At 39.3% G+C, this 27,416-nt stretch overlaps 1 protein-coding gene across 2 annotated transcripts in view; it reads left to right on the top strand.

The window, feature by feature from the left end:
- The window catches only part of KCNG3 (potassium voltage-gated channel modifier subfamily G member 3), a 43,522-nt gene extending 16,406 nt beyond the window's left edge, over nt 1-27,116 (top strand). For both annotated transcript variants that reach the window (XM_036752390.1, XM_036752391.1), the window contains exon 2: nt 26,471-27,116. In XM_036752390.1, the coding sequence (XP_036608285.1) occupies nt 26,471-27,116 (646 nt within the window). The remainder of the gene's footprint in view (nt 1-26,470) is intronic.
- The last annotated feature ends 300 nt before the right edge of the window (nt 27,117-27,416 follow it).

A 27,416-nucleotide genomic window follows, 5' to 3' on the forward strand; every position in this document is an offset into this window, starting at 1 on the left:
TTGAGAATAGCATCATTTTTTTTTCTATATATATTGTTTAATTCAGGGTCGAACCTTCTTAATTGTATGCCATATCTTCTTCTTTTTACTATTGTTGTTTATTATGCATTCTGATATTCAATCCAACCATTTGATAGTCTGACTGTGCTTAGACCACTGATTTGGGAATGAAAGAGAGAGATTTTTTCCTGTCTGTTAAAATGTAGTCAGTTTCATTTTAAAAAATGCTATTTAGTGCTTACCATGTCCATTGCTATCAACTCTTTTTTTCCTTATCTTTATTTCATTTTAATTTTTTAAATCAAATTTCAGTCAAGGAAAATCTGTCTGTTCTCCCTCCCAAGCCTCCCCTTAAGTCCTCAATGAAAAAGAAAAAAAAAACAACAAAACTACCATTAAGTGAGCAAACAAACAAATATGTATAGTCAAGAGATACAAAATTCTCCCCTTGGCCAAGTCCAAAAAAAAATAAAGAATGTGTCAAGTCTGCACCGAGTCCCTCACTTCTCTATCAGGAAGGGGGTAGCATGTTTCATGATGATTACTCTTGAGCTATAGTTGGGCATTGCATTAATCAGAGTTCTAAAATTTTCCATTGTCTTTTTGATAATATTGTTGATTATATTGTATATTTTATATATTGTATATTATAGTACCTAGCATTTATGTGGTGTTTGAAATAGTAGCTAGCATTTATATAGTGTTTTAAATAGTAGTTAGCATTTATATAGTGCTTTAAGGTTTGCAAAGCACTTTAAATATTTTGTCTCATTTTATCCTCATAACAACTCTAACATATAGATATTACTCTGATCCCCATTTTACAGATGGGGAAACAGAAATTAAGTGACTTGCTCAAGGTGACACAGCTAGTAAGTGTCTGAGGACACATTTGAACTCAGGTCTTTCTGACTCCAGGTCTATCACTCTGTCCAGTGTGCCACTTTGCTGCCTAAATTGTTCTCCTGATTCTGCTCACTTCACTCTGAATCAGTTCATATAAGTCTTCCTAGGTTTCTATGAAACCTTCCCCTTCATCATTTCTTATAGCACGTAATTGTGCTATAACATTAATTATTCAGTTATGTCCCAATTGGTGGGCATTCCCTCAGTTTCCAGTTCTTAACTACAAAAAGAGTTCCTATAAATATTTCTGTACATATGAGTCCTTTTCTTCTTCTTCTTCTTTTTTTTATAGGGGTAAGGCAGGGCAATTGGTGTTAAGTGACTTGCCTAAGGTCATGCAGCTAGTAAGAATGTTAAATGTCTGAGGCCAGATTTGAACTCAGGTCTTCCTGACTCCAGGGCCAGTGCTCTACTCACTGCGCAACCTAGCTGCCCCTTTTCTTCTTTCATCTCTTTGGGGTATAGAACCAATAGTGGTATCCTTGGGTCAAAGGAAATGCACAGTTTAATAAGTTTGAGGGCATAGTACTTTCCAGACAGTTTTCCAGAATGGCTGGACCAGTTTACAGTTCCATCAAATGTGCTTTAATGTACCTGTTTTCCTGTGGTCCTTCCAGCATTTGTCATTTTCTTTTTTTTGGTCAACTTTTCCAATCTTCCAGTTCTTTTTTTTTTTTTAAGAAAATATTCATGATATAGACATGTGAGGCTCCTGTTAATCCACAAATCTTTGAGGTTTTTCTCAATGTGAGCTCTTTAGAGTACTAACAATCATGTTAAATTATTGACTATCAAAAAATCATTATTCTTAGCACATTTTGTCTAGGCACAATTTGGGGCACACTTGGCGGTACTAATGTCCTTAAGGCATCTGTAAACCTAGTGAGGAGGTAGGAGGTAGTGTGCCCTATTCAGAAGTCTAGTGATGAGGGTGAAAATGTTTTGTCAGTTGGTTTATCCTGCCCTGTCTGTCACCAGCCATGAGCAGAGCCTGGCTATGTTATTCTCTCCACTCAGTCTAGAAGGCTAATGTGGCAGAAGGCATTGTTTGTCCTGATCTCCCTTCACTGGCTGAGAGTAGGGCCAAGGTATCTTGATCTGGAAGCCTAGTAAGACAGTGAGAGGTGGCCTACCAGCTGAGGATTAATTTGGAAATCCAGATATAATCTATGTCTATTTATCCCCTGGAGCCTCATCTTTTACAGAAACAGGACAATGCATCCTATCCCCTTAAAGTAGGAATTTTTAACACCATTTTGTGTCATGGACCCCTTTGACAGCCTGGTGAATTCACAATCTTCCTTCTCAGAATAAGATTTTCACCATTCTGGAGAGCAATTGGAACTATGCCCAGAGGGCTATAAAACTGTGCATACCCTTTGATCCAGCAATAGCACTACTAGGTCTGTATCCCAAAGAGATCATAAAAATGGGGAAAAAGACCCACATGTATAAAAATATAGCAGTTCTTTTTGTAGTGGCAAAGAATTGGAAATTGAGGGGATGCCCATCAATTGGAGAATGACTGAACAAGTTGTAGTATGTGAATGTAATGAAACACTATCGCGCTATAAGAAATGATGAGTAGGCAGATTTCAGAAAAACCTAGAAAGACTTAGATGAACTGATGTTGAGTGAAGTGAGCAGAACCAGGAAAACATTGTTCATAGCAACAGCAACATTGTACAATGAACAACTTTGCTGGACTTAGCTCTTCTCAGCAATGCAATGATCTAAGATAATTCCAAAAGACTCCACATCCACATCCATAGAAAGAACTGGAGTCTGAATGCAGATTGAAGCATACTATTTTCTCTCTTTTTTATTTCTTATGGTTTTTCCTTTTTGTTCTGATTCTTCTTTCACAACATGACTAATGCAGAAATATGTTTAATATGATTGTACATGTATAGCCTGTAACAGATTGCTTGCTGTCTTGGGGAAGGGGGAGTGGAGGGAGGGAGGGAGAAAAAATGTTATGGAACTCAAAATCTTATAAAAGTGAATGTTGAAAAAATTGTTTTAATAAAAAAATAAGGTTTTTATTTTTGAAAAATTCCTAATTGAAAGAAATAAGTTTCAGTTAGAATTGGTGAAAATAAAGATGTAACTTTTTCTCATCCAAGATTATAGCCCCCCCCATATGTATCCACATACTCCCATGTTCCCTGAGTTAATAATTCCTGCCTTAAAGAATCAAAACCTCTTCCCAGACTAATATCTACAGTGACATTAATCACATAAACAAGGATATAGGCTGCAGTCTGAATTTTTTTTATTTGACACTCCTGTAGACATATATAGAATGCAAAAGGAGGTACAGTCAAGAAGTAAGCATTTTTAGTAAGCATATTTGCTTTTGACTAGCAGCCAAGAAGGACAAACCTCGATCTGTTTCTCCTTCTGTGTCTTCTTCCCCTAACTGAGCAGGAAGTAGAGTGAGAAGTGATCATCCCATCAGTTTCAACTAATACCATGTTACAAGAGAAACCCATCAAAGTTCCAGAGGAAGATGAGGAATAAAGCTGGCATACAGGGATCAGATGTGTATGAACCGTGCCCTTCAGTCTCTTTTGCATGGTGTATAAGATGGAAGATCTTCCAGCTTTTCTTTTCCTAAATTCCTAAAGCTAATTTTATTTTTTTTCCACTTTATTTTTTTATTTTTTAAAATCACTATTTATTTATTTAATATTTTTAGTTTTCAGCATTAATTTTCACAGGAGTTTGAATTACAAATTTTCTCCCCATTTCTACCCTCCCCCCACTCCAAGATGGCATATATTCTGATTGCCCCATTCTCCAATCAGCCCTCCCTTCTGTCACCCCACTCCCCCCCATCCACTTTTCCCTTACTTTCTTGTAGGGCAAGATAGATGTTTATGCCCCATTGCCTGTATATCTCATTTCCTAGTTGCATGCAAAAACCTTTTTTTTGAACATCTTCTTTTAAAACTTTGAGTTCCAAATTCTCTCCCCTCTTCCCTCCCCACCCACCCTCCCTAAGAAGGCAAGCAATTCAATATAGGCCACATGTGTATCATTATGCAAAACCCTTCCACAATACTCATGTTGTGAAAGACTAACTATATTTTGCTCCTTCCTATCCTATCCCCCTTTATCCAATTTTCTCCCTTGACCCTGTCCCTTTTCAAAAGTATTTGCTTTTGATTTCCTCCTCCCCCCATCTGTCCTCCCTTCTATCATCCCCCCTTTTTTATCTCCTTCCTCCTTCTTTCCTGTGGAGTAAGATACCCAGTTGAGTGTGTATGTTATTCCCTCCTCAGGTCAAATCTGATGAGAGCAAGATTCACTCATTCCCCCTCACCTGCCCCCTCTTCCCTCCCAACAGAACTGCTTTTTCTTGCCACTTTTACATGAGATAATTTACCCCATTCTATCTCTCCCTTTCTCCCTCTCTCAATATATTTCTCTCTCATCTCTTAATTTGATTTTATTTTTTTAGATATCATCCCTTTATATTCAACTCATCCTGTGCCTTCTGTCTATATATATATATATATATATATATATATACACATGCGTGTGATGATTCTTGGTTTTAATCCTAGCTCCATTGATCTCTGGAATATCATATTCCAAGCCCTTTGATCCCTTAATGTAGAAGCTGCTAGATCTTGTGTTATTCTGATTGTGTTTCCACAATACTCAAATTGTTTCTTTCTGGCTGCTTGCAGTATTTTCTCCTTGATCTGGGAGCTCTGGAATTTGGCGACAATATTCCCAGGAGTTTTCTCTTGGGGATCTTTTTCAGGAGGCGATTGGTGGATTTTTTCAATTTCTATTTTACCCTCTGGCTTTAGAATATCAGGGCAGTTCTCCTTGATAATTTCTTGAAAGATGATATCTAGGCTCTTTTTTTGATCATGGCTTTCAGGTAGTCCAGTAATTTTTAAATTATCTCTCCTGGATCTATTCTCCAGGTCAATGGTTTTTCCAATGAGATATTTCATGTTGTCTTCTACTTTTTCATTCCTTTGGTTCTGTTTGATAATATCTTGATTTCTCATCAACTCACTAGCTTCTACTCACTCCAATCTAATTTTTAAGGTAGTACTTTCTTCCCTGGTCTTTTGGACCTCCTTTTCCATTTAGCTAATTCTGCCTTTCAAGGCATTTTTCTCCTCATTGGCTTTTTGGAGCTCTTTTGCCATTTGAGTTAGTCTATTTTTTAAGGTGTTGTTTTCTTCAGTATTTTTTTGGGTCTCCTTTAGCAAGTCGTTGACTTGTTTTTCATGGTTTTCCTGCATCACTCTCATTTCCCTTCCCAATTTTTCCTCTACTTCTCTAACTTGCTTTTCCAAATTCTTTTTGAGCTCTTCCATGGCCTGAGACCAGTTCATGTTTTTCTTGGAGGCTTTTGACATAGGCTCTTTGACTTTGTTGACTTCTTCTGGCTGTATGTTTTGGTCTTCTTTGTCACCAAAGAAAGATTCCAAAGTCTGAGACTGAATCTGGGTGCATTTTCACTGCCTGGCCATGTTCCCAGCCAACTATTTGACCCTTGAGTTTTTCATCGGGGTATGACTGCTTGTAGAGAGTGCTTTGTTCCAAGCTTGAGGGGTTGTGTTGTTGCTTTCAGAGCTATTTCTACACAGCAAGCTTTGCCATACCAGTGCTCCTCCTCCCCCAAGAACCATCAACCCAGACTGGACTCAGATCTTAAGCAAGCTCTGCAATCCTGCTCAGATCCACCACTTAATTCCTCCCACTGGGGCAGTGTCCAAACCGCAAACTCCTTTCACCCTGTCCCTGCAGCTTTTCCCACTAACCTTCTCTGTTGTCTTTGGTGTTTGTGGGTTGAGAAGTCTGGTAACTGCCACACCTCACTGATTCAGGGTGCTAGGGCCTGTTGTGCCCAGCTCCAGGTCTGGTTGGTCTGGGGGCAGCCCACACTGGGCTCTGCTCAGCTCTGCTCCTAGCTCCATGCACAATAGACCTTACCCAGCAACCATCCAGGCTGTCCTGGGCTGGAGCCCTGCTTCCCTCTGCTATTTGGTGGTTCTGCAGTTCTAGAATTTATTCAGAGCCATTTTTTACCAGTGTTTGGAGGGTCCTGGAGGAGAGCCCTAGGCAAGTCCCTGCTTTCCAGCTGCCATCTTGGCTCCACCCCCCCAAAGCTAATTTAAAAAAAAGTCACAAGTTAGTGAAAAGTTTCTATGTCAATGCTTCTAGCAGCCCCAGAACCAAAGGCTTTCATTCCTCCCTAGGATCAGAAATTTTAAAGTCCCTTTGAGAAGTAAGCCATGGTGTATTTGCCATTTGTGATTGTGTAGCAAAAGTGTTATAAAGCACAACACCACTTTAAAATAACAAAGGCATTATCTCAGAGGTTCAAGTAATCTTCCCCATAGTATTTAAAGCAAATTACCTTAACTATGCATGCAATAGATATAGCTCATGGAGGGCATTATCTGGGAGGGTGCTTCAGTGCTGAAATGTATAAATTACCTTCAGGACATAGAATATGCATGTCCTAAGACTACATGCATTTCTATAGTGCACAAGCAACTGATAATAAAGCAGAAAAGACAAAACTAGCTCAGTATAAAAAATCAATAGGCTTGTAAAAAGCCAACCTGAGTATAATCATTAGCATATATGCAAATAAACAATGAGCAAAATTGTGAATAGCTGAGACAGATGTTGCTAAACTACAAACATAACAGAAGTGTATTAGCAAATAAACATAAAATAAGAAAACATAAACATAAACATACAGTAATTCTTACGTATATCAATAAGCCTGCAATTATATGCAAGGCAGACTTTACATGGGCAAGCCCTAGTGTTGTCTCTTGCCTACAAAGGACAAGAAACTATTTCTTTTGGCCCACTGGTAAATTTGTCTAGTCATAAATGGAATGTCATGTTTGAATTCAGTCAAAGGGCTGCAATTGAGAACCTAGAGGGCCACATGTGGCCTCAAGACCACAGGTTCCCCACCCCTGAACTCTTTTGTAATCTGAGGACCTGTTTGGTCCTATACTTGAGCTGGTTGATGGTATGGGTTATCATCATCATTATCCTAACTACATAGTACCTGCTATGTGCCAAGCACTGTGCTAAGCCTTTTCCAAATATTATCTCATTTGATCCTTACAACAACCCTGTGAGATAGGTGCTGTTATCCCTATTTTATAGTTGAGGAAACTGAGGCAGATAGAAATTGAATAATTTATCTAGGGTCATACAGCTAGTAAACTTCAGTCCCAGTGTGCTCTCCACTGTGCCACCTTGCTACCTCAAGAAAGACAAGGAAGCTGCCTTTCTTGGGAAACTTAAAGCTAATCTTGATATGTCTCAGCTGTGGGTAGTCTTTATCACAGTCCTCCAAATCTAGGTCCTGTCATAGACTATAAAGGTGCTTTCCTCAGATGTCTCATACATTATGATTGGAATTTAATAGACATTTGTGATCCACTGTCCAGGAGAGAAGTGCAGTCCATATCCTCAGTCTTCATTTTAATTTCTGTGAAAGGTCCTAAGAGTCTAAATGGAATAGCCTCATAAGAAATTGGTTGATGGGGTGATTGTCCCTATTCTTAGGGTATGAGGTGACTTCCTTCTCTGGTCCTACCTTCTTTTCTCAATACTTAGAAGTCAATCCTTCCCCCAGTAGCTCTGGATTTTTCTCTTGGGTTAAGGCATCAATTGTGTTCCCTTCTAGACCACAATAATAGCAAAAGATAGTACTGCTTCACTAATTGTGTTTCACTGGTAGTGTTCTTGTATCAGGCCATTATGGCTGCTATTCTCTTTTTCCTTACTTTCCTAGGAGACTAGTTTTCTCCACTCTTCCATATCTTATCTGAACCTCTGTAGACTTCTGCCTTTGATTCCCTATTTGCAGTGTGGCTCAATGCCCTTGTGTCTGTGGCCCATGTATGAGAAGATGGTACTAGGCCAGCCAAAGTTAAGTCCTTCTTTGCCAAGGCACTCCTTATCTTCATCACAGTTAGTGGTTGTCTGTACTCTGGTAGCTGTGGCCATGCAGATGTGTCTCAGGGTCAATGAGGGCTAAGTGCAGTGCAGGTTTATGTATCATGCATACCCCTACATATCTGTAGCAGTCAGACAATGTTGGTTTCCTTGGGCCTTCTCTTCTTTTTCTCCTCCTCTCTGTAACAAAGAATCTACTCATTCCATAAAGTTATAAAGCTTTTCATCTCTATGCTGAATAGTGAAATTGAAAAATGCGCTTCCCTTGGAATCTCATCCCCACTGTACTCTATCTTCAGTTATCACACACATGTTTGCTTTGTAACTTGAGCCTGTGTGGCCTATGGACCTTGCACAAATTCAAGGGCTATTCCTCCAAGACTCTCTATGAGTCTGCTTCCCTTTCCTGATTCTGTTACTTGTTCATGTGTCTGACATTGGGCAAATTCAAGCTCCCTATGGTTATTCTCTTGGGGGTGGGGGATGGAGTGGCAGAGAATAGTTCCTGTGCTGAAAAAATCCTCAATTTGTGCTCCTGGGGAAAATCTCATTGGAAACAAAACAAAATATGAAAGAGACAAGAAATTAAAAAAAGATTTTAAATGCCAACATAGGGGTGGGGAGGTGGGGGGAGGGAATCAGTAAATTAGAACAAATATATTTAAATTAAGCAACCGAGACATGAAAAGAACGAATGAAACACAGTGTCTTCCAGATAGTATCAACAAAAGGTGCAGTCAGTATCTATTTCTAGTTAATCCTGTGATTGGGGCAAAATTCTCAGTGGTTGAGGCAAAATTCAGGTTACTGGAAATGGTTGGGTAGAGAAGCAGCATAGCATATGACTGTGTTTGTTTATAGAGAGGCATTGGGAAAAGTTGGGGGAAGAGCAGACTTTTCATAGAATTTTCCTCAGACCTTAAGGAGGGTGATACAACTGGTTGTGTCAGCCTGAGTTTTATGCTCTGAGATGCCTGCAGGGTTTATAGTCCTCCTCAGGATCTCCCTTTTCTGCCACAGATTAGTCCTATTTTTTTCTTTCTGCTTTTGATGGTTGCCCCTGGGCTACTGGTTCTTTCAGGCCAAGTTCTGTTCCCAGTCCTCCCCTCTCACTGCCAGATCCTCAAAATCTCTCTGGACTTCAAATCCCTAGCACCTCATTTTGTACTGGTTTCCTATTTTATAGAAGACTCACAGGATATGCTGAAGTTTCCTTACCCCATCTGAATGGTCTTCCTGTCAATTTAATTCTAGTTCACTTTTTCAGGACTTTTCACACAGTAAAGTCTTCACAGACTTTCAAGTCTTTGATTGATTGGTTAGCTGAGACTTATTGCTACCTTGTTAAGGAATAGACATCTTATTACAAATTGAGTGAGTCAACTTGATTAATTTACTCCGTCAATACCTGACCCTTACACTTTTATATTTTCATATTTATGGGAAACTTGCATTTGGTCAGGGTTTATGGGTAAAATGCTCTTGCTTATGGGAAATCCAAATAGAATCCATGTCTGCCCTACTCCAGGAACTTTAGCTCTCACTGAAAGAAGATTAATATCTCCTGTCACTTTAAAGGGTAAAAACAAATTCCTATATCACTACACACACACACACACACACACACACACACACATATGCATTAATCATACAAAGATATCAGCATTTATGCAAACTTTTTTTTTTTGTATTTATCAGACGTGGACATACCTTGAATGTGAAGGGGGGCAGTCAGGAAATAAACTATGTGAGTAAGGTATCAAAATCAATGAGGGGAGGGGGAAGAAGTGGAGAAACAGAGTTCTAGACTTCAGTCTCAGACTCAGTTTTTTCCCTCACCTTAACTGAAGGAGAACTCTGTGAATTTTAGAGGATTTCCCATATTCCCATTCCCATTCTAGCAATGTACCTAGAGCAACTGGCTGAAGTGTTTGCTTCAGGAGCCAAGGTGGATAGACAGATCATTCATTAAGCACTTAACTCTATGCAAGGCACTGTGTTAAGCACTATAAATACAAATAAAAAATATAGTCATTACCCTCAAGGAGCTTGTATTCTAAAGATAACATAAAAGGAAGCTGAAAAGGGGAGGGAAAAGGATCCCTGAATGGGGGCAAAGTCGTAGTGAAAGAGATGGAAAAGTTTGGAGAGTTAGAAGTAGAGCTAAAGGAAATGAGCATGGGTGGCCTGGGCACTTCATGAAATAGTAGTCCTGAGTAGATACTCACTCTTCAGAGTAGAGGACTTTAAGCAGGGCAAGAAGGCTGCTGATAAGGGCATTTAAAAGTCTGGAAAGTTGGGAGCACAATGTAGAAATGAAGATGAGATACAGACTCAATGCTATGCAAAGAGTCCCCCAGAAAAGCTACACCGTGCCCAAAGCAGGGATCTAGAGGACTTCAGTAAAATGACTTCTGGGAACTGATTTACCCCATTGCCATATGTGATCTTTAAGACTAAACTCACTTTCCCCTGGACTCTGTAAGACTTTTTAGGGGTGTATTACACCAACTATTTTTACTCTACAACATTAGAAAATACCCCTTTCTAAAAGCTATTTTAGACTGACTGGTTAATGGATATCAACTGTAAACATAGAAACACACTGGTGGGGGCTTGTGAGCTATATAGCATTAGAAAGATACCTTCCCAACCCCTCGGGTTAATTCTAGAATCCTAAGGGGAATGTAGTAGTCTTGCTCTGGGGACCTGTAGGTGTAAGGAGTTTGGTTTTCCAAGGATCCATGGCCATAACAATCTCTTGTTCCCAGGTGTTAGACATGAACCCTATGGTTCAAAACATTTCCACCACTACCTGTGTAGATTGTAAGGGCCAGGTATCACCTGTTTAGATTGTAAAGGTCAAGACACTGGAGGGGTGGATTGTAAGTATAAAGCAGGTGGGCACTGGTCAGTGAGTAGGGAACCTTTAGGGTTGAAATGCACAAGTTGGGGTGCTGTGTGTGCCTTGATTGGCCCCCATCAAGGCTTGGAGGGAATCTGTGTCTGCCTCAACTGGCCCCCATTGAGGCTCAAGAGGATTTAGGAGAATGTATAAGTTGTTCCTGTCTTGATTGGCCCCATCAGGAAGTAGGGGGAGTTGCCCCCTCCCCCCCGCCATCCCTTGTGAGAAGGGTGATTAGGGAATGCTATAGGAGTTGGTGCTTAGCAACCCTTGTGAGAAGGTTAGATAAAGTCTACATGATTTAATTAAAGTAGGATTGTTAACCCCCTTGAAGTTGTCTTTACTTTATAAAAGCCGATCAAAGAACCTGTGCTAGCAGGCCATCCTTGGTGTGCTAGGGTGCTTGCTACTACAGGACCCAACTAGTCAGTCAGTAATAGTGGGATTTTGGATCATCTCCTCAGAGAATGTGCTATAGTGGCATCCAAAGATATCTCTTTAACCTTGTTCTTCATTCTTCCTCTTGTAAAGTTTGCAAGATAGAAGATATTCCTGCTTCTCTTTCCCACAAATTACAAGGCCAAAAAATCCCATCACCAAACTAGTGAATTCTGGGACAGAATTGACCATTTATAGGGTCTGATGTCTGTATGGCAGCACTCTACACAATAGATGAGAACCTGAAGGGTTGCATAGGAAGTAAAAGAATTGCCTTGACACAATATAATCTTGTAGTGGACCCATTGGCCTCAGTTGTATAATTTCCTCCAGCTTCATTAAGCAGCACTGAAGTAGAAAGTAAAGAGGTGGATGGTAGGATCAGTGGCAGAGTAGTTTGCCAAGGTGTGCATGTGGATAGGACAAGGGGGCAAAGGAATTTGAGTATAGAGGATAACAATAATTTGAACTGGTTTACCAGATGGTCAAGATTGGGAAGGCATGAAAATAAAGTTAGAACAGAGGTGATGACTTAGGAGAATACTTGAGAGATGGTAGGATCTCACCAGGAGGTCCTGGTGAGATTGTATAAGGTGTCAGGAGTGGTGGAATGATAGAACAACAGATGCCTTCCACAGAAATGGCAAACTTAGGAAGAGAGGTGTAATTAGGGGGGAAGATAGTGACTTCTGTGTTGGACATGCTGAGATGACCATGAGATATATAGATGGAAATGTCCTAGAAAGGGATTATCTAACTTATTCCTTTTGGACAAGGTTTAACCTTCTATTACTATAGTAAAGTAATGAGTTGCATCTCAGTGGTACTGGTGACAGGGTATTTATGGCTCTGTGTACTCTTTATTAATGTACTCTTTGCATTGGTATATAGCTGAGGTCATTAATATCATTAGAGAAAATCATGCATGTGGTAGTGTGTTTTGAATAAAAATATACCCTTTGGAGAAATGTTTTAATGCATAAAATGTGATGGAAAGAACACTGGAGTAGAAATTAAGTAATGTGTTTTTTGTCTCTCTCCTGCTTGCAATTAGCTTTGTGACAATGGGCCAGTCCTATCTCCTCTTTTTCAAAGTGCTTTACCTACATTATCTCATGTTATTCTTACAGCTACCCTCAAGGTAGGTAGTACAAATATTATCTCCATTTTACAGACAAAGAAACTGAGACTCAGAAATATTGAGCAATTTCCCCAGAATCATATAGTTGGCAAGTGGATGAATCAGTATTGGAATCCAGGTCTCCCTTATTATAAATCCGTAATCTTTCCATTATATTGTTTTAAGGTTCTTTCTGTCTCCAAATTTTTTCAGTTCCTACGTGCCTGATAAGCCTTTTGACAAAGCTGCTAAAAACAAAACTTTGTTCCTCTGTGTTTAAAACCTAACAAGGCTTTCTTTAATAGAAGATTTAGCATGTCTTTGATAATTTAAGAAATATTATAATTTCATTTTTAAGCTTTTCTTCTATATTCACATTTTAGCAGGATAATAACACAATTTAAGGAATTTTTCTGTTGTGGGGTAATTTCCTCTCTGTTTAAAATGTTGAAACCATTTGTATAAATATTTGTTATTTACAATTACAACTATAATTCAACTACAACTGAAATTTTTCTTAAAGCTTGGGACTCTCCTTACTAACAAGTAGTAGTTGTTTAAATCTAATTTCATATCTGGAGTCAAATATTTGCTAGCTGTGTGACCTTGGGTAAGTCATTTAAACTCTGTATCTCAGTTTCTTCATTGCAAAATGGGAATGAGAATAGTACCTACCTCAGCAGGGTTATTGTGAGAATTAAATGTCATAATACTTGTAATATTCCTTAAAGCCTTAAAGTGCCATGTAAATATTAGCTATTATTATTAGATAGCTAATTTAATAATTAATATTATAAATAGTTAAACTTTTCTTTATAAGAGAAAATGTACTGTAGTTCTCAGAGATTTGTTTTCAATAATCTAGGGCTAGGTTTTAGTTCAATAGATCATTTACTTTGTTGTCATGGAAAACTGACTTAAGTTATGGTTGTTTTTTTCTTAGGGACAAACAGTCATGTTTTCGGAAATATTCTGATAATTGAAGCTGACATATAGACATGGCACCAAGGCTGTTCTGACTCAAAAGTGGGTCCTGTTTCCTCAATGAGTTAAGACTGCCTTATTTCTGGTTTCCTTGATGTTTTTGCTATTGGAGAGATTTACTTTGGTGAACCAAAGGGTTTCATTAGCTTGGTTCTGTCCAGGTGTAAGCCTAGTCATTCTCAGTGCTTTCTTTCAGAATGTATACTTAGCCTCATATTTTCTGGTTAACTGGTTAAAGACACTATACTTGATGTATAGCATAGAAAACCTTGGGCTCCTAATTAATTTTTCACAATAGCCAAAGGAAAGTAGAGAGCGCAGTTTTATAGGGAATTTGATCTATAGTAATCTGGAGAGGTCAGGATTGAATAAATTGCATTTATTATGTAGTGAGTTATTGTGTGTAGCCTTGGTCTCTTATTATAGCTACATATGTAAAATCAAGAGGAGAGCTAATGCCATTCTTTAAATAATTCAGGCCCATAAATTTGTTATTGAGGAAATAAAATGATACATATTAGTTGTCTATATTGATCAAATTCACTGAGTAATTATTTGGTTCTCCATTATGCCTATATAGCGATCACCTTGGTGTGCTTCATGCATAGCTCCTTGTAGCTTCTGAAATTGCAGGAAAATTCATGGAATTAATATTTATTTGGGTGATGAAGCTGACTCCCTCACTGTTTGGCCTATGGAACTAATGAAGGATCTTATTTCTAGGCATTAATGTGTTCTTCAAGGTAACCTACACCATTGGTTACTGTGCTTTGTACAGAAATGTTTCCATTTTCAAAACATTTATCAATTAGAGTAGAGCTAGGCTGTGATTGAAATCTCAGATTAAAGATTTTGAAATTTCCCATTTTCTTTTCTTGTCATCAGAGAGGATAGGCAGAGAAAGAAAAAAGACACTTAAAAAAAAAAACAGCCTGGTTTGTATTCATCAAATACCTCAGCCCCTTTGAACTTCCATTTAATCATCTTTAAAATGAGATCATTGCATTAGGTGATGTCTAAGGTTCCTCACAGCTCCGACTTTATATGATCATCAGAGCCCATGGTGTTATTATTAGGGTCTTGAAATTTTTCTTCCAAATCACAGCAATTGAGTAGTTAAATATCCTTGTTGAGTAACTTTGCCATGGCTTATATATTATATAATGGTATAATAAATAATATTATTTCTGAGAAGTATTTTATTTGAGCAGGGTCCCAAAGCATACATACATTCTCTGCTAGAAGTTTTCTCAATGCTTTCTGTTGTTACATCATAGTCACTCCTGAATATACTGCCTTCTACCACCAAATGAGTTTAGCCACTGTATCACTTGGTTATGCTCAACAGCGTATGTGCTATACTGTACCTGTCCTCCCTTCATTGTGTACTCCTATAGAGTAGATGCTTCCATGTTTCTTGACCATGACAATAACTAGTTGGCATTTGAATTTTTTTTTGCACCTACCTCCCAGGGTCATTGTGAAGATCAAATGAGGTAATAATTTTAGTGCACTTACCACAGTGCGATATAAATGTTAGCTATTATTATTAAGCATTTTGCATTATTTTTATTTAAATTATTGTGGTTAGTAAAAAAGCATATATAAAGTACTATGTGCCAAACATGGTGCTAAGTGCACCATAAAGAAAAGCAAACAAAACAAAACAAAACAAAACAGAACAGTCCCTCCTCCCAAGGAGCTTATATCCTAATGGGGAAGACTACTTGCAAGTAACTTGGTACATAGAAGAAGCATACACAAAAAATGAAGATCATCTGAAAAGGGAAGGTATTATCAGCATCTAGGGGGGTGGGGAAAGGTGGGACTGGAAAAGGCTTAAACACAATTCCGTAAACAAGCTAGAGATACAAATAAGAACCAGATAATCCTTGCTATCTAGGAGTTTACTATCTCATAGGGGAAAGACCTCACTCAAAAGGAAGCTGGCAGTTTGGGAGCAGGGTGGACAGGGGGAGTTGGAGTTGAAATCAAGCAGAACTGCAGATGGAAAGTGGAATGAACTGGAAGTCCAAATCCTGCCCTCAATAAAGTAAAGCTTTGGGAGGATTTTCATGTTCCACCTTCTTGGAGATGGTGGGGCTTGAGTCACACCCGAATGAATTCGGGGAAACTAAAAAGTGGAGTTTAAGGGGCAGGGCATCCCAGACATGGGGACCCACCTGAGCAAAGGCACAGAGATAGGAGATGAATTGCCCTGTTTGAGGAACTAGCTACAAGTAGGCCAGTGTAATTGGATCATAGAATAGAGGAACGGAAATAAAGTGTAAGAAGGCTGGGAAGAGGGGTAGCTAGGTGATATGGTGGATAGAGCACTGGCCCTGAAGTTAGGAGGACCTGAGGTCAATCCAGCCTCACACACTTACTAGCTGTGAGACCCTAGGCAAGTCATTTAACCCTGATTGCCTCAAAAAAAGGAGGGCGGGAAGAAGGCTGGAAAGATAGGAAGGGATTACATTATGAAGAAATCCGAACAAAGGGTTTTATATTTGATCCTGGAGGTGTTAGGGAACCACTGGAGCTGGGGGAGAATGTGACATGGTCAGACTTGTTCCTTTAAAAAAATCACCTTGTTAATTGAGTGGAGGGTGGACTGGAGTAGGGCCATATAAAAGAATGTTTGAAGTTATTAAAAATAAGAGAAAAATCAAAATAATCCTGAAGTTTGACCTAACACCCAATAAATTTACAAAGATAACAAAAGATCAGAACAGTTACTGTTGGAGGGATTGTGGAAAGATGGGCATACTAATGCATTGTTAGTGGAATTGTAAATTAATATAACTGCTCTAGAAAGCTTTTTGAAATTACACAAAGAAAAGTACTTATACCCTTTGACCTAGAGATTCCACTGCTAGGAATGTAACTTAAGGAGGTCATTGATAGAAAGAAAACCTGTGAATACACCAAAATATGTATAGCAGCACTTTTGGTGATAGCAAAAAATAGTAACACAGGAGATTTTGGGTCCCATCTATTTAAGGGGGGAATGATGAGGTGCTTGTGCTTGGACCCTAAATTCTAACAGCCTCTGCTTGGGTGCCTTTGCCTGAACCCCAATTCCAAAACACATACAGTTCTCAAAACATATTCTCTCTCAGGCCGTCTCTCTCTAACTAAAGGGCAGCCTGCCCCAGCTTATCTCCGCTTCTTCCTTAGTACACTGAGTCATAACCATATTTACTATTCACTGACCTTTCTAACATGTATCTTAGAGATAGTATTTTGTCTAACAAGACACTAGATAAGAAACTATTCTCTTTAGCCCCAACCGAACATAGTGAACTTAGTGACATTTCAAAGTAGAAACCACACCCCACCTCCCCCCCAGTAACCCCTGCTGTGGGCTATTTCCTAGGGAATTCTGGGTAATATGCCTGCACACCTCCACCACTCCCTAATCCCACCCCCAAACACCTAACTGACATATCCCCCCCCTTTAATCCCCTATTAGCTTCTATAAAGATTCCCCCTGCACCTCTTTATGGTTGGTTGCAGGTTCCCTAAGAACTCTTGCCCGCTTTATTTACATAAAGCATAATAAATCTTTGCCTCCTTGACTTAAAGAATGTTTGTGTATGTGAATTCATTCCAGGAGGCCTCACCCTGGGAACTTTGGTCTGAGATCCCTGCATCCCTGGGTTTCTTCTCCCCCTCTACACCCATCATTTAGAAAATGACTAAAACAATCGTGGTACATGAATGTGATGGAAATATTACCACACTGTAAGAAACGACAAAAATGATGAAGACATAGAATCATGGAAAGACTTACATGAACCAATACAAAGTTAAGGAAGCAGTATCAAGAAAACAATATACACAATGACTGCGACAATATAAATGCAAAGAAGAATCATAGGTCAATAGAAAATGAATGCCGCAAAAATTACAAAGAACAAGCTTATCCCCAAAGAAAAGATACGCGAAGACACCTCTACCTTACTCCTTTGCATTGGTGGGGATTCATCCAGTGTAGAATATTGTGCATGTTGACACAGTTTTTCATTGTATCGATGAATTTTGTTGATTTTTTTCTTTCTCTTCTCTTTTTTCTTTCAGAAAAGTCTTTGTTCTGGGGGACTGCTTTGTACAAAGGGGAGTGGAGGAATTTAAGTGAAGTGAAAATAAAATGTATCAATAATTTTTTGAAAGTCTATTTTAGCAATGTAGGCAAGAGATGATGAGGGCCTAAAATAAGGGGGATTTATGATGCAAGAGAAGGGAACAAATGTGAGAGATGTTGTGAAAGTAGAAATGACTCTCCCCAGCAGAGAGAGTACCTGGCTTGTGGTAGGCACCTGATGTAACTTAAGTGGGAGTGATGGCACTCGGATTCTGAGCCTGGATGACTGGAAAGATGGTGGTACTCTCAACAGTAATAGGGAAGTTTGGGATGGGGAAGAATTTGGGAAGAAGGATAATGAGTTTAGACATTTGAGTTTGACATGTTAAAGTCAATTTGAGATGTCAAAGAAGCCCCTGGAGATGAAATACTGAAGAGATTAAATCTGGATATATTGATTTGGGGATTATATGCATAGAAATGATAATTCAACTCATAGGGGCTGAAGACATCACCACGTCAGAGCAAAAAGGGAAGAGGGGCCCAGGACAAGAGAGTAACCCGATTAGAGGGCGTGTCATGGGTGAAGAACCCACAAGGGACACTGAGAAAAAGCGGTTAGATAGATAGGCAGGAGAAAGCAGTGCAATAAATTGCTGTTGTTGTTGTCCTTTGTTCTTGAAAAGGACCATGACATCAGGAAGATGATTCCATGACATGTAGATGAATTGGATTTAAGTGAGGGAGGGCTGTGAAAAGTCACCAGCCTCACTTTCTCCTCCAGAGCTATCTGGGTTCAGTGGCGAGATGTAGATCAGGACAACTGGAGATGGTCCTGGGTGCAGAGTGCTAAGAAAAGGTAGAGATGAAAGGATGCCTTTGTACTGGCTCATGCCTGTGCCTGGGAGTTTCTCCCGTTCTTCATTTCTTAGAATTTCTTTCTGATTTCCTTTGAGACTCGGCGCAAATGCCACCAAGAAAATTCTTATCACCTCGGGGCAGTTAGGTGGTGCAGTGAGTAGAGTACTGGCCCTGGAGCCAGGAGGACCTGAGTTCAAGTGTGACCTCAGACACTTTGCACACTTACTAGCTGTGTGACCTTGGGCAAGTCATTTCCCTCTCCAAAAAAGAAAAGAAAATTTTTCCACCAAAGCTTTTGGCACTGTGAAATACTTCAACATCAGAAACTGATAGGATTTTATCAGTGGAAATAACAATGAAGAAGGGACATTACCATTTACATTGGTACTGTGCCCTAAGAATTGTGAGATTCTTTCCATCTGACTTGGAAATGAAGCCTTCCATGTGTTGTCTTCCCCCATTAGAATGTGAGCTCTTTGAAACAAGGATTGTCCTTCTTTTCTATTAATATCCCCAGGGCTTATCATAGTGCTTTGCAAACTGTAAGCACTTAATAATTGCTGCTTTCACTTACTTTCTAGAGGCCACTTTAGGTTCACACTCTCACTAGGTGTGGAAACCTTCCCCTCAAAAGGTTACTTTCTAGCTATTCCATATGTATCTTATTTGTATCTATTTAGTTACATGTTTGTCATACTAGGATAGGCTCCTTAAGAACAGGCTAATTTTACCTCTTTTTGACAAGCTTCTTACTAGCTTCCAAATGGAGAAGTTGCATCACTGAGCAAGCTGGGCATTACACTTGCCCCCTCCAAACCCCTATGAAAAAATTGCTGTCATTGGCAAATAGGCAGTGGTACGTTTTGAATGCATTGTCCACATCCGCAGTCCAGAACGGTCAGCCCTCTGGGGTTTCTCGGGAGACATAATCATTGTCCTTTCCACTTGCTTCCCCAGTGCCATACAGGAAAAGGTCTCAATGTGTGTGTATGAGGATCTGGTACAGTCCCCCATGTACAGGTGAAAATCACAACCATGCTGAAATGCAAAGTTGTGCAGATTCAACAAATAAGGAACATATTACAAAGTTTACCAAAGATGACAACTTGCTTAGTTCTCAGCAAGTCCCTGACTTGGTGTTAAATGGGAGGGAAAAAAGCAAAGAAAACAGACTTCTTAATTCAGAAGGAAAGCGGATCACTTCAGAGCTTTCCGGATCGTGTGGGACCCTGCCCTAAGGGAATTAGGACCTGGCATTGACTGGAAGTTAACCCCCTTGCTCTCAATTGAGAAGCTAGGCTTGGTACCTACGAATTGCTCTCAGTCCTAGGATTTAGGATATTTCATTGTCTTCCCCATCCTGCAATTTACACTATGAATCACCATCTCCTTGAGGGTAGTGAGTCTTGTTTGTTTGAATTTATTATTTCTAGCACTTGGCACAGAGCCTGGCACTTAGTAAGAGCTTAATAAATGCTCTATTTCTCTGTCTCTCTTCACAAATAAGTAAATATAATTTTACTTTGTTCTGGTAAAGGAAGCTATCTCTGCCATTTCCCTAAATTTATTTTGTGAAAGATCAGAGAGTTGAGCAGTAAACATATGGCTTTTTTAGAGGAAACAGCTTTTTTCAGAGGTATTACAGAGTTAATCTGTTAGAGTCTCTCTATAGATAGGGAAATAGAATCTTAGGGGCATAGGCCTTCCAAGAGAAGACTAATTACTTTGTGTGGTTTATAGAAACCAGTGTCATTACTTTATGGTCACAACGAGTTAGAAATCTGTTTGGAAATTACCTGTGTAGTTAGAGGATGAAATTTAGGAGTAAGGAGGATTTAGCTTTCCCCTCTTTTACAGTGCAATACTATAACTATCCTGTTCAGTACATGCTGGCTACTGACTGTATTCTTCTAGCTAAGCATTGTTTGAGAGGAGAGTAAGAAAAGTTGGGGTTATAGGACCCTCCCTTGCCCCTCTGCACTCAGATGTGTGCCTAGCTAGTGTCTTTGTGTTGAGAGGAATGGGAGCTCGACCGATGTTAGATAATCCAAAATGAAGAAAATGTGACTTTTGTTTTGGAAAGGAAATGTAAATAATCTGCTAAATATCTCGATTATTTATAACTGCATATCGTTTGTACATTTCTCTGTGTTTCAAAGGAACACGAAGCTCTGAGGGCCTCTGCCAAATGCTATAAATTTGAATCTTAAATGTCTACTGCATTTTAAAGATAATCTAAGTGATAGACTAAATGATTTGTATTTCATGAATTCTTAGACTCATAGGACCAAAAACGACCTTAATTGCCCATTCAATCTATTTCCCTGCCTCTAAGAAAAACAGCATTTAAACCACCCACTGGAAAGGCAGATCTGTTTGTTTATTTAAAATAACAATGGGAGGGAACTCTGTCGCCTTTTGTCACCAAGCACGATACAGCGGATTCACAAGCCTTATAATCAGGGGGTTCTTCTAACATATAGTCTAAGGTACTTCTGTTTCACTTTTAGCACCTTCCATTCTATTTTATATATGGTCCACTCATCCAAAGATTAACAATTGTCAGTGTCTCAGTGTTCATTTGTGTTTTTAAAGAATGGTTACATCCATATTTGAAGGTTATTTTAGCGTTCCCAAACTAGTCTGACAGATGTTGAGAATAGCATCCTGTGGTTTCCACATTCTACACCCTTACTTACAAACTATGATATGAGACAGGATGGGGACCAGACCTGTGATTTCATTGGCATAGGGAACTTGTGGGTGAGAAAACTCTCCGTGCTAATGCAGGTCTGCACTTTCTCTCTAACTTATGTGCTTGGAGAGTTGCCCTTACACTTCTAAGTACAGATGGGCAAAACCTGCGGCCCTTTCATATTCTCTCTTCAAACAGTGCTGGAAAAATGAAATCCTCCTCCCTCTCAGGCTCAGACCAGACAAGTAATTTCCAAACAGATTTCATCTAACTTATAGCTCTGAGAGGTTAAGTGATTAACACAGGGTCCTCAAGCCAGTAGGTGTCAGAGGTGGGACCTGAACCAGATCTACTGGACTTTGAGGCTGGTTCTCTATACATTATGCCATTCTGCCTCTTTTTATCACAGATAATATTATACTTGTTTTTTAATTATAGCAGTAAATATGATACATGTAGGACCATAGGATTTATACACTTCCATTTTACAGATGGAGAAACAGGATCAGAGAGATTAAATGATTTACTAAATGTCACAGAGGTAATAAACAGTAGAGCCTGAAGCTGAATCGAGTTCTTCCATTTACTTTGTGGCCCACTCTGACCCCAAGATCCTTTTCAGTCCTGTGTCATTTTACATTTATTCAGTTTAATTTTCCCTCTTCTCAGTTGCATTGTATTAAACCTTATCCTATTTAGATCTTTCCATTTTTCAGCTTATCACAGGATTTAGAGCTAGAAGAAACTATATTTCAATCTGGCACCTTCATTCTATCAATGAGGAAACTGAGGCTGAGATAGGTTGTAACTTCTTAAACTTTACATAGCTTGTAAGTAGAAGAGCTGGGATTTTAAATCTTGGTCCTACACAATAATTTTGTATTTTAATTGGGTTCTCCATGATGTGACATATAGTTATAGCAAAACACTTATTTTCAGGTTCCTGCCAGTTTTTAAAAGTTCTACATTGCTGGGTGGCATAATTTTCAACCATTTTTTGGTGCCATAGACCTTTCGCTCCACCGTGCCCCCTACCCCATCTTAGATTCTTTGCTGGTTCCAGAGGCTCTGTAGCCCTCAGAAATACTTCTGAGAAGGGAGTGAGTACAGGGAGTAACCACCCTGATGAAGGCCTGGGCCAGTCCCAGAGGGCAGAGGGAAACTCCATCTACCTCTTGTTCTCTATGCTATGAGGCTTCCTTGATCTTCACTTGAATAGAGTCAATGAAGAGTTGTATTTGTAATGATGGACCTTTGTAATGATGAAGCAAATGTGGAAGTGCCTGATTATATGTCATGGTAAGTCAAGTTAACAAGCATTTATTAAGTGCTTGCTATCAGTCAGGCACTTTGGGAACTGGGAGATTAGAAGATATGCAGTGAATATTATCACAGTTAATATTGTTATTAAATAAAACATTAGTATTTTCAAATATTAAATACTTTGATGAATTCGTGACCTCATTGGACTAAGGTCTCCCTCTACCCGTGCATCTTCCAGTGCATCCATGCTTTCTTGTCACGTGATTCTTGTTCATCTCCTTCTGTAAATCCTTGATAGAGTTACCCAACACATTGGAGAGCTTCCTCTGGGTCTTTTAATATTTAATGAATTCCAGTATAATACTTCAGCTGCCCATCTGTTTTCCCTTACTCTTGCTATGTAACACATCTTACTTAACACCCATCTTACTTAACACCCTTTCCTTTCACACATACTCTTATAAGAAGATTGCTGAACTTGACCTCCATGTCTCTATGGTTGGTAAGGTCATCAGTTAATTTCTGGGTAGAGCTTTAAACATCCTTGTTGTGACAAATTGTTTTACATTGCTGGCCCTTCTCTAGGAAATTGAAGCAAACAGAATCAATATCTTTATTTTTTAATTTTCTGGTTTTGGAGCTAGTGTAATTGAAATTTTCTATAAGCCATGAAAGTAATAAGTTTTCCATGTGCCTCAGGTTGTTTAAAAAAAATACCAACAAAACCAAAATATATTTATTTATCCAACATCTCTTTTTATTTCTTTTTCTATTTGATCTAAGGACCAATAGTGGGTATATTTTCCACAGGTGGATATAGTGCTTGGATCTTTTAGGTAAAGGGAAGAAGAATACTAAAAGTCGTGGGCTGTCAAGAGAGGTTGAGTGTTGTTGAATACTGTGCATGGGTCCAGTACCAGATATTCCAGCCAGATGTAATTCTTGCAGGTTTAATGATGTTTTGAACTTACTGGCAAAGTATTGTCATGAATCCTGTATTACACACAGTGTCCTAAAATTCTTACTACAGTTTTAAGCTTTAGTAGCTTAAAACTGCAATAAAACTTTGGGACACCCCGTATAGTGCTTGGAGTTTCAATAAGGTGCTTTTTCAGAGTTAATCTTACTCATCTTAGCATATTTTTTTTGGAGGGGGGAAGGCAGGGCAATTGGGGCTAAGTGACTTACCCAAGGTCACATAGCTAGTAGGTGTGTCAGGTCCTCCTGACTCCAGGGCCAGTGCTCTACTCACTGCACCACTTAGCTGCCCCCATCTTAGCATATATCTAGGTAAAAGTAATACTCTACTATTTTACTCTAATGGGATCTCCTATAGCATGCAATTCTAGATAAAGTCATTACTGCCTTGAACTTTATTATCAGAAGCACCTAAAGGACTTCTTCCTAACATTATCTTCCCCCTATGAGATCCCCTCATTTAGCAATTTTGCATCATCTGCATTTCCTTCTTTCACAGTCTTTCTACTCTCATTACCATTTTGGCTGCTGGGAGAGATAATTAAGCAAAAAATGTCCTGGCACTTGCTCTTTCACAAACATCCCTGTTGAATTCAATTCATTTCATAGAATCTTTGAGCTGGAAGAGACTTCAGTGATCATCTGTTCAAAGTCTCTCCTTTTACTTCCTTAGCGGGGGAATAATGTGCTCCAGGTTACAGAGTCAGGGTGAGAATGAGCACTAGAACCCAGGCTTCTGCCCCCCCAGTTCACTCCCCTCTCCACGATGCTATTTTTTTAGCTGTTGAAGCAGCATGGTATTTTATGTTGTGAGATATGCAAATCCAACAACACCATGTTGTTGAACACCAGTACATGTGCCCTATACTAGGTACGCAGGAGAGAGGAGAAAGAACTGGCCCAAAGCTTTGTATTTAGAAGCACTTCATATGGGATTCCATGATTCCTGACTTAGTGGCACCTCCTTCCCCTTACGCCCCTCCCCCCTCCATTACATTCACCATGGAGAAACAGTGACTCAGTGTTATTTTTGTTAGAACCTTATGTTAGGAAGAAGACAGCTTGCTATTCTTCAGGTTTCATGAATTTCTCATTATAGGAGCCTTACAGGGCACAGAGCCCCAAATGGTCACATTTTTATTCATAGTCTCCATAGTCTGGTGAGGGTGGAATCTGGCAGGTGGACAAGCATAGCTGGTGTCATCCCCAATTTCTCCACTGCTGCTGCCCCTTTTATATTTTCTTTGCTAGTAATTTGCAAGGTGATGGGGGCGATGCAGGCTATGCATTGGAGAAATTGTTAGTGGCAGGACACTTTTTCTTCTGGCTGAGGGTTTCATTAGGTTGAAGGCTATATCCTTATAGTTATGGGCTCACATCACCATGATTGCCTAGGCTTCAAATTCTTTTGTGGTAAGAAGTGTCTTCACCGCAGTCCGTGGCCTGTGCAAGTAGGTGAGGACCTCAAATACTGAGTCTGACTCTCTGGCCTTTCGTTGGTCAGGATCTGAAGGAGGAGCTATCTTTCAGGGTCACCCCAAAACAGTGTTCTTTAATGACTGCTTCCACAGGCAGAAGCCATACCATGAAGCCATCATCATAAAGACATGGGATGTGAGGGCTTTTTTTCCAAGTCAAAAGGATGGGTTAGGCCTACAACAAATGGCATGTATTTGTGGGATGATTGTGTAGCACGAGGAATTCATCGTTTAGAGGTAACTAGGTCATATGGACCTGCAGCTTCATTAGGCATAGTTAAACCCATGCTTTTAGGCAGATAGGTGGCACAGTAGGTAGAGTGCTGAATCTGGAATCAGGAAGACTCATCTTCGTTAGTTCAAATTCAGTCTCAGATACTTATTAGCTCTCTGTCCCTGGGCAAGTCATTTAACCCTGTTTGCCTCAGCTTCCTTATCTGTAAAAATGAGTTGGAGAAGGAAATGGCAAACTGCTCTAGTATCTTTGCCAAGAATACCGCAAAATGGGGTCGTGAAGAGTTGGACATGACTGAAACAACTGAACAACAAAAATTCATGCTTTAACTAGCTGGGTTTACCAGCCCAGACTTGAAGAACCAAACTAAACCAAAAAACAACCATAAGATAATGATTTTTAATACTATTTATTGGCTTAGATTTCTGGTGACTTTTATCATTTCACTTTTCTTTGGTTCTAAATCTCTTCCTCATTATATTTCTGATAGAAGGAATCTTAGTCAATGATGATCAGTAGGTCAGAGAATCCTAGAATTTTTAGAGGCAGAAGGGATCTCAGGGGCCATGTTATACCTAAAAAGGAATCCCCAGTAGCACATGCCTGACAAATGATCATCCAGCCTCTACTTAAAGACCTCCAATGAGGCAGAGCCTCTGCCTCCTAAAGGCAGCCTGTACTACATTTGGATACGCCTAATTTGGGGGAGTTTTTCCTACTATCAAGACTAAATTTGCCCCTTTGCAACTTCTACCCATTCCTCTGGGGCCAAAAAAAAACCAATGATAGCCCTTCAGATAATTGATGTCCTCAGCTATGATGCCCTCCTTGAGTTTTCTCTTCTATAGACTGAACGTTCTTAGTTCCTTCGACTAATCATTATATTATGTGAAGCCCTTCACTCTCCTGTTTGCTGCCCTCTGGATGCTCTCCAGCCTTCAATGTCATTCTTATTCTGTGGCTCTCAGACCTGAGCACAAATGTTGTTTGATCAGGTCAGAGTACAGAGGGACTATCACTTCATTACTGGGACTTGTGCCTCTCTAAATGCAACCCAAGGTGGCATCGGATGAGAAATGAAGAATAGAAAAATCAGTGATTTCAATTTGAAAAAATTTTAATTTGTTTTATAATAAATTGTAGTTTAGGAAAAATATAGCTTTATGTGAAGCTTAGACTAGCTACATGCAAAAATAGAGCCTAATGTATTATATTGTTTATATATTGTTGATAGCTCCAAGTTAATTACATATTGTTAAATAAGATCTTGCTTTTCAGAAATTATGGTATTAGCATCTAATTAACGTTAGTGGAAACATTAAATTTTGTAAATAGATAAGGACTTAGTCACACTTAATGAGTTCACATTTGTACTCTTTGTTTTGTCAGTTATTAAATCGTGGTGGATCTGATAAGGTTAGTGTTGTCTCTGTTCTTCATGTTCTCTGGAAAAGTAGATGAATTAATGTCAATATTGTACTATTTGGAAAAAATCTAAGTGCTATTAAAATGCTTAAAAATAAAATTATCAATTCTTTTTTTTTGTTCTCTTGACAGGATAATTGAAGCCATCTGTATAGGGTGGTTCACTGCAGAGTGCATTGTGAGGTTCATCGTCTCCAAAAACAAGTGTGAGTTTGTCAAGAGACCCCTGAACATCATTGATTTACTGGCAATCACTCCCTATTACATCTCAGTTTTAATGACAGTCTTTACAGGAGAGAACTCTCAACTTCAGAGAGCCGGAGTCACCTTGAGAGTACTTAGAATGATGAGGATTTTTTGGGTAATTAAGCTTGCCCGTCATTTCATTGGCCTTCAGACACTTGGTTTGACTCTTAAACGTTGTTATAGAGAAATGGTTATGTTACTTGTCTTTATTTGTGTTGCCATGGCAATCTTTAGTGCACTTTCTCAGCTTCTTGAACATGGGCTGGACCTGGAAACATCCAACAAAGATTATGCCAGCATCCCTGCTGCCTGCTGGTGGGTGATTATCTCTATGACTACGGTTGGCTATGGCGATATGTATCCTATCACAGTGCCTGGAAGAATCCTTGGAGGAGTTTGTGTAGTGAGTGGAATTGTTCTATTGGCACTACCCATAACTTTCATCTACCATAGCTTTGTGCAATGTTACCATGAGCTCAAGTTTAGATCTGCTAGATATAGTAGGAGCCTCTCCACTGAATTCCTAAATTGATGTGTCGCTGCTCTCCTTCTGCCACTGCTTGCTACACATCCACTGATTGAAGAAACCATCAAGTCCTCCACAAGAGCTTCTTGCCGGGTGATCTCTAGAAGATTGTCATCAGCTTTGTCGGGTAATTGTAATCCTGTCCAACTGAGGAGGAGAATGTTTCATTTATTAAGAAAGAAATAGGATGGAACTTAAGGAGGAAAAGTCATAGTGACTCTTAGAATGATGAGAGGAAGATTTTAGGACATTATTTAGACTTTATCCTCTTTGCCTTGAATAACTACAGATTTCAAAAAGCACATA

This window comes from Trichosurus vulpecula, chromosome 3, assembly GCF_011100635.1.
Source record: "Trichosurus vulpecula isolate mTriVul1 chromosome 3, mTriVul1.pri, whole genome shotgun sequence".
Taxonomy (NCBI): Eukaryota; Metazoa; Chordata; class Mammalia; order Diprotodontia; family Phalangeridae; genus Trichosurus; species Trichosurus vulpecula.